General features: G+C 39.2%; 2 protein-coding genes across 3 annotated transcripts in view; one reads left to right on the forward strand and one right to left on the reverse strand.

Annotated features, from left to right (window-relative positions):
• The first annotated feature begins 238 nt into the window (after positions 1–238).
• mrpl33 (mitochondrial ribosomal protein L33) lies at positions 239–3,613 on the forward strand. Of its 2 annotated transcripts, none has more exons than XM_005738771.1 (4): positions 239–371; positions 897–915; positions 2,429–2,535; positions 3,251–3,613. In XM_005738771.1, exons 1-4 carry the CDS (start codon positions 350–352, stop codon positions 3,298–3,300), a joined length of 198 nt encoding a protein of 65 aa, XP_005738828.1. In that variant the 5' UTR covers positions 239–349; the 3' UTR covers positions 3,301–3,613. The 2 variants fall into 2 exon arrangements, with proteins under 2 accessions (XP_005738828.1, XP_005738829.1); XM_005738772.1 differs by lacking the exon at positions 239–371 and adding an exon at positions 384–472.
• The window catches only part of rbks (ribokinase), a 52,430-nt gene continuing 45,812 nt past the window's right edge, over positions 3,348–9,965 (reverse strand). Inside the window, exon 9 of the mRNA XM_005738770.1 lies at positions 3,348–3,915. Coding sequence (XP_005738827.1) covers positions 3,736–3,915 — 180 coding nt within the window. The 3' untranslated portion in view covers positions 3,348–3,735. The remainder of the gene's footprint in view (positions 3,916–9,965) is intronic.

Here is a 9,965-nt window from a genome sequence, read left to right on the forward strand (position 1 = left end):
AGGAGAATTATATGTTAAATGAATAGACTATCATTATCTAGAGAAATCCTGAGTTTCATGGATTGAAGTTTCTTAAGAAAACACACATTGCCTCAGATAGTATTAAAAATTGTTGTTTCAAATGTACATTTTGATCTTGGATGTTTTTCTCTCTGGTATATATAATAATTAAAAAACACACACACGTATGAAAAGAGCACCAGCCTACAGTTCGTTTTTAATGGAATACGCTTTTAAGGTGACCCGGAAGTGTTTCTATTTACACCGGATATCGAGCTTGTCAATGTGACCTGCCGTTACTCGCACACAGCTATGTTTTAATAGACGCGATTAGATAAACACTTAGAAAATGTTTCTCACCACAGTAAACTGTAAGTATTTTATTCTCTTAAATCTTGTCTTCAAACAGCACGACGCATGCGTACCTAGAGCTCTCCCAATACGCTGTTGTGGGGTTAGCTGATGCTAAAACGTGAGCTGCTCTTAAAATATACGTCTGTTCATGTGGGCAGTCACTGTGAAATATTTTATAATAAATTTATTTCACACGTTTCAGTGGTTTTGGGTTTTAGAGAGATAGATTTAGCTTCTGGATAGTACAGCAGTATGTGTTCAGTGTCCATTCACTGGGCTTTGTAAGTGCGGAAATCTCAGAAAGCACCTGTGCTACTCGAGAGGTAGTTTTTCTTTTCATTTAGATGTGTAGGAGAGTCTTTGAGTTTTCAGCAGATACTTGCACACAACCTTAACAGCTTTAAGGACTTTCTGGGGCTGGTGTTGGCGTGCTGTTAGCAAGTTTCCACTAAAATCCCGTTGCTCTGAGTGCTGCTGAACGATATCTGTTGGATTCACCTGCATAAGATTCTTTCTTTCTTTCTTTTCTTTTCTTTTTACAGTGGCGAAGGCAAAATCCAAGTAAGTGCACTGGCTGATTCTTTGAAAGTCTAGTCAATAGGCCTCATTCACACATGAAGCATAAGGCTGTGCGTAAACCGTGCATACTGAGGATTTACGCGTAAATTTCTGTTTCATTAAAATAATCTTAACAGAATTTGCACTTCGGAGTACAGATGTACCTTTCCTTTACGTCATGGAAACGAACACGTGATGAAAGCCGGGCTGTCTTAGAGCATTTAAACAAACATCTTTACACTTAATGCTATTACTTATCCACATGTTGGATCCCATCCCTAATCCAACTCTAACCATTTGTCCAAGTCGAGGTCAGGCAGGAGTCTCGTGGGATGTGATGTTTGTAGACGGCATTGTAATCTTTACTGGGAGTAGAAAGCAGATGGAAGAACGTCTGGACAGTTGGAGGTATGCTCTGGAGAAAAGAGGAATGAAAGTCAGTAGAACACGTGTAAGTGAGAGCAAGACAGGTGTAACAGTGAAACTACAAAGAGAAGAGGTGGTGAAGGCAGATGAGTTTAAATACCTGGGCTCAGCCATCCTAAGTAATGGACAGTGCAGAAGAGAGTGCAGGCAGGGTGCAGTGTCAGGGATAATTTCTTATATATCATTTTTTAGCCACAGGGACCAGAAAGTTTACAAGATGATAGGTTCGATGTATGATTTGGAGACAGTGGCACTAACGAACAAAATAGAAGGCTGAGCAGGAGGTGGCATTATTTAAGATGGGAGTGGCCATGATGGACAAGATTAGACATGAGTACATCAGAGGGACGGCTCAAGTTAAGTGGTTTGAAGACAAGGTTAAAGAAGCAAGCCTGAGATGGTTTGAATGGGCAGAGGAAAGCTGGCAAATACACTGGATAAAGGATGTAAAGTATGGAGTTGCCAGGCAGGAAGAAAAAGAGGACTACTACAGAGAAAATTCATAGATGTAATGATGGTGGACCCTAAAGGGAGCAACCAAAAGAAGAAGAGCACTACTAATATGAATTGTTATTATTAGTAGTCATTTCATCTTGGTCATTAGTTACAGGTTTCCAGAATAAGATAAGCAAAAAGTTTCTCAGAATTGAATAACGAACTGTAAGGAATTCAGGGTTTGACATGAGCACAGGGCCGATATAACTGTACGTCAGGCAAGTTGCTTCTCCAGGTGCTGACTTTGTTTCCACCTGTCACAGCAAACTGGTTAAAGCCACCCTCACTGAAGAATATTTTTCTCTTGTTTTGTCATTTTAAAGAAAGCATGTGATATTTCTGAAGCAGAGAGTCTATTATTGTGTGACTATTAAGGTGGTTTCCTCCTGTGACTCTAACCCTTTCTACTTCAGTTGTGCTGATTGCAGGTAGTGCACACAAACCTGACGGGTTAGAATAATCCAGTGCACAAATCCAACGCTAATTTTGTGCAGAGGTTAAGAACATTTCTGCACGTGCACCCGTGAATGAGGCCTGTTGTTAGTGTTTCGTGTTGAAATGGCAGTCACCTCTCTGTGTGTTGCTTACCTGTCAGGACCATCCTGGTGCAGATGGTGAGTGCTGCAGGGACCGGATACTTCTTCAACACAAAGAGGAACCGACTCAGAGACAAACTGGTGCTGCGCAAACACGATCCATTTGGTAAGAGCCGTGTGAGAACAACTATGACACACAAATACTCATTAAAGCAAAATCCATATAACCCAGGATATCTTTTCCTTGTCTGGCTTCACTTATTCAAGCGGCAGCAAGCAGGCTAAGCAGTCACATGAAGGTGTTGGCACTTTAATAAATCGCTACTTGAAAAGTGAACCCAGGGTTTCCCAATCGACCTTTGAGCACACAACAGTATATGATTGTTTTTCTTTTAACTTGGAAACTATTTGTATTTAAACATGTGGTGTGATCAAAACATTCTTCCCAAAGTGAAAAGCCGTACCTGATTCTAAATTTGGCAAACCTCCAGTTCAAGATTATCTTCTCGGGCATATCCAGAAAGCTTCAATCGTTGCTGCTATTTTTAGAGATGTCCTTGGCTGTCCTGTTCTGACCATTTTCACTGCGAGTTTCATCATGACCTCACTGTGCTCACAATTTTGACACACTGGAGGGGATACAAACAAAAGTACAGGGGGACAAATATAATTTGACTTCTGCTGAGTGATCCAAACTGTCCAAGCATAACACCTGGAATAGATTAGTCCAATTTAAAATCAGCTAAGGATTCAAATTTATGGTGGACCTGTTTTCAGAACGTGTTGGTCACACCTTCTGTTCACCCCAGTGGAAAATAAACAAAACCCATATTTGGAGTGACCCTTGACTTCCACCTACTTTCTGCTTTTTGTCTTTTCAGTGAACAAGCACGTCCTGTTTTTTGAGAAGAGGAAGATCAGATCGATTTAACCGCAGCACACCGACACACACAGATGGACAAAATGAACTTGCAGAGGTTTAAAGGCATCGTTTTTATTGCCGGGGATGGTACAGCGGGTTAATCTGGTTGACGTGTTTATCAGAGGATCTTCCTGGATGGATAAAAGTGGAACTCCAGGCTTGAACAAAAGAGACTTGAAACCAGAAAAGTGATGTTATGTAAGGGGACCACCGCTGCCATGATCTGAAGCTGTTCATTGGTTCAAAATAATTATTTAATTGGGTGAATGTACTTTGTGAAACATTTGTTGTGGTTAATTCAAATAAAATAATCTCAATGATTGACTTATCTTTAATGGTAATCAATTTTAAGATATCTTAAGCAGCAAATTTTCATAAGAACATTTAGTGTTGAGTCTTTCTGACCCCATTCAGAATGTGGTCCCTTAACATCAGGGTCTACTGCTACTCTTGGAAGTATTCATTTGGGAGGTCCCGTCTGTACGGAAAAGACGTCTGCGTGCCGATTTCCCGCACGCTCACCCCTGCCACCAGATTGGCTCTGCGGGCCATCTCCTCCAGAGGCATGTGTGGGTGGTTGGCCATGTAAAATGCCAGTGCTCCAATGAAGCTATCACCAGCACCCTGAGAAGAAATAAAACAACAATGCATTGTTAAGGGGACCTTATTTTCAAACAGGTGGCAGTTAAATACAGACAAAATTTCAAGTAATGAGGTCAGCGTATGTGCAGCCAGGTTTAGACAGTTTTTTTTTCTCTTGGCTCTATATTTTACATAGTGACATTTATGAGGGGCAGCCAATCAGAAGAAAGATTGCTCAAGGCAGCATGGAAGAGAGCTAAAACAGGTCATTTCACGCAGAGGATGAACTGAGCTGCACTGTAGCTCAGTATTACATTTCAATATTTTGAACTCTGAATCATGCAAAGCTACTGCAATTGAGTCCAGTATTAAAAAACAGGAATCTAAAAATTAATAAAATCACTCTACAATCTATATGGAACAATATACCAAATAAATTATGCAATTTCAATCCCTTTTATTTCATTTGTTATGCAACCTGGTTAAATAATAAAATACTGGCATCTCGGGCAGATTTCCCCAGATTTCTTTTTGGGGAAAAAATTTGGGTTTTTCATCAGATTTCATTACCACAGATATGTCGCGTACACTCTGGGGCTCCTTCATTAACACCACCCCTCATATCTAAATGTATTAACCTGAACTCTTTTCATTTAAAAGTGTATATACTCATTTTTGGTTCCCTTTTGGTCTGAGCTACTTTTTTTTTTTTATTAGTATAAGCTGTGGATTTTTACCATCTATCATCACTACTTGCTTTTTCTGCCATTTATCCATCGCTGTTAACAATTTAACCTCCTTAGAAATTACTTTTAGCAGTACTACTAATGGCATTTCAGGCTATTTACAGGCCCATAAAAAGGGCCTTAAAAGGTAATAGACTTTTAAAGGTTCAAATTACATCACAGCGTTGGTTTACAGTTTTAAGATTTGCATTAGGTTACTGAACAACTACAGCTTTGTCTAAAAAAGAATTCTTAAAAAGGGAATAATCACCCACAGTATTCATGTTAACTGACAATATTCAGTAAATATTCTGGCATGAAATTATGCTGACACTGACTTGTGTAAGATAGAGAAAAATATATTATTTAATCGAAGAAACATGTTACCTGTCACTTTGTATTAAGTTGTCCCAAATTATCTGAGTGTTTGTTACCAAAGAGCCAGACTTTATGAGAAACTTTCAAAGTTTTTGTTTGGACATTGGCTTCTTTTACTCATTTTCTGTGAATTCCTCGTCATTTTCCGAAGAATGAATATATATTTAAAAAGCCACTTAATAGATCTATGAATCATTCAAACAGGAAAAAGGCTCCTAACTCAAGGGATGAATCACTGTTGTGTCTACACACAACCGACAATTTAACAAAAAAAACTTATTTTAAATTTTATCTTAGTTACTAACAACTTGTAACAAAAACACATAATTTGTTCCCATGTCTTTAGTTGAATCTACAAAAAAGGCCAAACAATAAAAATAAAAATAACTGGGCTCTTAGTTAAAAACATGGCATATATTTGCATGGTGTGTCCAGACTAGACAAGTGGAGGAGAAAAGCAGTAGCATGCATAAAAAGATTCTACAATAGATGAACAGTTAAGCTATATCCTTGAAAAGAAAGCTAGCAAAGACCTTCAGATGATCTGTCAGTGGAACTTAAGGAAGTGAAATGGGAAGAAAACATTGGACTGAAAATCAGAGGGATCAGGTCTTTTGAATTGTATTTCTGTGTATTTTTGCACATGCATCATTCTCAGTGTCAGATTTCTAATTTTCCAGGCAAAATATTAAGAAATGAGCCTAGCTCAAGACTTGCACAGTACCATATTCTTACATCCAGCTGACAGTTTATCAGTTATTAACGGTCTTAATCACTTATTTGTGACAGCTTAATATTCCACTACTTTTATCTTTTAGTCCACTAAACAATGGCTGATTCTTTACAGAAATATTTTATCTATTTATCCATACTTACCCCTAACTGAACCTTTATAATTGTAGCCTGACTTTAAAAGGGGACTACAGCTTTTCTCTACTAAGCATTTTAATATTTTGAAACACATTTTAGTTTTTCACTTCTACTGCTTATTCTTCTATTTTTTTAGCACACATTATTATTATTATTATTATTATTATTATTATTATTATTATTATTATTATTATTTTAATATATATTAGTTGTGTTAATCTTTCCAAGGTCCCCCAGCTACTACTGAAGTAACCTTTTGGAGTAGCTGTAACCCTGGACTATTGTCCCAGTCAACAATTCCTGAAAACATGAAAGCTGGAGGGGAAAAAAGTCAATTTAAAATATTTGGAATTTTTTCAAATATTTTTCCTAAAATGCTTCTTTCTGGGGGGTTTTAAATTATTATTATTTTAGAGAGAACATGAAACACACTTAAAAGACGAGGGGAAGCTTCATGTCTAAATTCACTAAGCTGCCAACAGTAGGGGGTGCTGTGGCATTTTCCAGCTGTTTGACTTGTACTGCTGCCTGCAACTAGTTTGAAATGACTTACTGATTTGCCCTGTGTGAAAGTGTGTCTGTCAACTCTAACAAAACATCAGCATTAAGGGCTTTAATCGGTTTCACGTAAAACCAGCAAAGTCATAAATCTGGCACTCGTGAAATGCCTAAAATGTGATCTGTTTCCCAACATCCTTTAAGGATGTTAAGTGTTTTATCATCTGATCAAATGACTACAGAAAGAAAAGCCAGCTTTCACTAATTGTTTTAAAAAGTCAGCTGAGTAACACGCGGCTGCCTCCTAACCTAACTGCCAGCAGCTCTGGTGTTTGGTTATTACCAGGAGCACATAAATCAAACCCTCATCTATTGATAAAGAAGGAATGTGCTGTGTACGCCCTGGAGGGGTGGTTTGCTGGGACGGGATGTCTAGAAGGGGTTTGTGTGTATGTGTGGGGGGGCTCACTGATGGGAAAAAGCACACTGGTATGTGGCGACATGCTCATGTTTAACCACAAATGGCCCCCCGACGCTGGTTCACACAAGCCCGCTCCATTACTCATCACATCGGCGCTCAAAAGACTTCATTGCACTCTCTACTGAGCATCTCTGTGAGCCTCCCCTGCTCATCCTCCAACTGCAAAGTAACGCTTTTGTCAAAGTGATGATTCAGTGGCATGGCGCAAAAACAAAAACCCCCAGCAACCCCCAAAATAACACTTCTGATTTGACCGTTACTGCACCTCTCCCTCCAGGCTCTTGCCTCTGGTGTGACTCCTGGACGGCAGAGATGCTGGAAAGAGTGAGATCAGAGATGAAACATTTCACAGGCCTGCTGGATTTCCATGTTTAAACCCTTGGCGTGTTTATGTCTCCTGTCTGGTAGCTGGGCTGGGTTACAGTGAAGCCTGCGTTTGGAACTGAAGCTTTGGTGGAGTGGCTCCACTGGTTTGACTCTGGCCCGTCTCCCAGTTAACATGTTGGGGTTGAGATGACTTTTGAGTGGGGATTGATGGTAGCAGCCAAAAGATTATGTGATAGAAACTGGAAGATTGCAGTCTTCATAGTCACAACAATAGATGATTATTTTTTAACCACAGGATGCTTCACATGATGACGTCCCAGTAATCCCTGCAAACACAGCCACCTCTGTCTTGTCACACTACAAAGAGGCTGGAACAAGTTTTAAATGAGCCAAATTCTTTATGAATGAAAAAAAAAGCCTTTAAATGCATTCCTTGACAGACAAAAGTGACGTAAAGTGGACCTATTTCTTTTTTCCTGATTGTTACAAGTGTTACAAAGGACAATAGACCCACAGACTCCCATGTTAAAATGAGAAATAATACTTACAGCCTGGGATGAAATCTGATTTAGTCTCCTATTATAACACATGTACAAAAAGCGGGAAAAAGAATAGATTTTAGGGCAGCTTAAAGCCAGGGGGTGTGGCAGCTTGTTTGACAGGCTTTAGAGTAGGGTTTGACAAACCCATTACATGTGTCACGTATATATATGCTACATGTAAAAACCAACATTTATCTACAGTTCAAGTTACATACATATCCAATATATATCCTACCATTTTAAAGGTAGGATATATACAGGCTTTTTATCTGCTACTGCAGTTTCCAACAAAGGAATAACCTTGGCAACCAAAAACTGCAGTTCCGCCAATGACCACCTGTGGCTGACTCTAAAAGCGAGTCCAACCCATAGACTCCTGTTAAAACGCTCATCTTTACAGCAACAGTAAACATGAATGCAGCCTGGTGCACAAAATTACTTTAGTAGATAAAGCTCTTTTTATGTGGGAAGTTGGCTGTATGGGGCTGAATTTACTTATAATAATTTAGATTTTGTTAGGGGTTAAAGTCAGAGGCACCTGTCTGCTGGTTGGAGGCACTAATTGAAGGCACTGACACAGAGTGTTGAACTGATATAATGCCTTTTTGGAGCATCTTTATTTGAATTATCTGACTAATATCACTTCCTGTGTAGTATAAACAGTCGTAAGAAGTTTTTGCTTCATTTTGGGTGAGTAAAATTGTACAATACTTTATTAGTCTACACATTGAAATACACTGAGGTGTTGCTTGCCTGGTTTTCAATAACCTGCCCTTTGAACCTAACAAGCTCCTTGCCACAGAACACTCAACACTCTTTTTCACAGTAAAGTCAGCCATTCTGACCTGTGACTGAGAAGCTGGCTGTTTAACAGTAGGAGGGATTCATAACGACATGGCCAGAATTATTGGTACCCCTCCAATTTAGAAAGAAAAAAAACACAACTTTCTCTGGTGACAGTGATCATGGTCCACCATTCTGAATGATCCAGAGCTTACATTTTATTTGAAAAAAGGCAACAAATGAAAAGGGCACATGACGTATTTGTAGCATTAATTCAATGAGCAATCCAGCCTCAAAAGCCTGAGGCTTTAAAAAGTAGCTGTGCATGCTTTAAATAACGTCTACGATTCCACTGCACATTTTCAATTTGGTTGCAAGAAAAGAAACGTATAAAATCAAAAGTTTATATGTTTAGCTGAAGTGAAAAACCTCCATGTGTTTATCTTAATGCACTAATAGTGCGTATTGCATTTTGCATTGCAGGATATCTTAATATATTTATAAAAGGAAGCATTTTGAGGGAAACTGAGCGTGTAGAGAGACTGAACAAAAAAATTTAATTTGTAGGCTTCAATTCAATGATTAAATCAGTTAATAGAATAGTTATATGATGAGGCAATAAAACTTCACTTTTCCGGTCCAAACTTCAGCTCACTTGCTTGTACAATTGCCCAACCTTTCTGTGTCTTACTAACATCTCTGTCCCTGAGACTGGCATGTGACGCTACTGGATCAGGCGAATGAAGCTCAACAAGTTTGACAAGCGCTCCCCCCTTCAGCTTCGCTGCCGCTGCCCTCGACACACTTTGGTGAAGGTTAGATCTGGAGGCCCGTCAATCAAGTGACACAAGCGCTCGCCGTGGATGAGCTGTGATGTTCTCGCTGCTCGGCCCCCTGCCCGCTGTGCCTTGACCTCCACGCCATTCCTCTGCCTGTTCTCCACTGATACTCACACTGAAGTTAGAAATCAGGGTGGCAGACACATCTGTAAGAAGCTCACCAAATTAAAAAAGTGGAACTTCTCTATTGTTGTTTTTGTGGGGAGCCAGCGTGATGTAAATATATATAACTTTACAATGGGTCAATGGGAAATGGGAAATGGAAAAGGAAGTAAATGAAGTTGCGTGAGGATGAAATCCTCAAAATAAAAGAATACATTGACAGATAAATGGAAACAGTGACACCTCACAGTAAATAACAGTCGGCACTTTTCAATTCATGTTATTTTTCCAGCAATTTTGAGCCTTCATGGCTTCATACAGGAGATAATCACATTACATTTTCAGCGCTGAGAAATACAACAATTATTTTGACCAAGGAGTTATTACTGCAAGATAAGCCTGGTGTCAAACTACAGGTAAAAAGGAGACCTTTCAAATGCTGTAACTTGTGATGACCAGACACCTATCCCACAATAAAGTTTTCTCCGGTGGAGACAGATAAAACATCCAAGACTACTATTGTGACACACACACACACACACACACA

The sequence above is a fragment of the Pundamilia nyererei genome, unplaced genomic scaffold (assembly GCF_000239375.1).
Source record: "Pundamilia nyererei isolate P.nyererei 1_Seehausen unplaced genomic scaffold, PunNye1.0 scaffold00086, whole genome shotgun sequence".
Taxonomy (NCBI): domain Eukaryota; kingdom Metazoa; phylum Chordata; class Actinopteri; order Cichliformes; family Cichlidae; genus Pundamilia; species Pundamilia nyererei.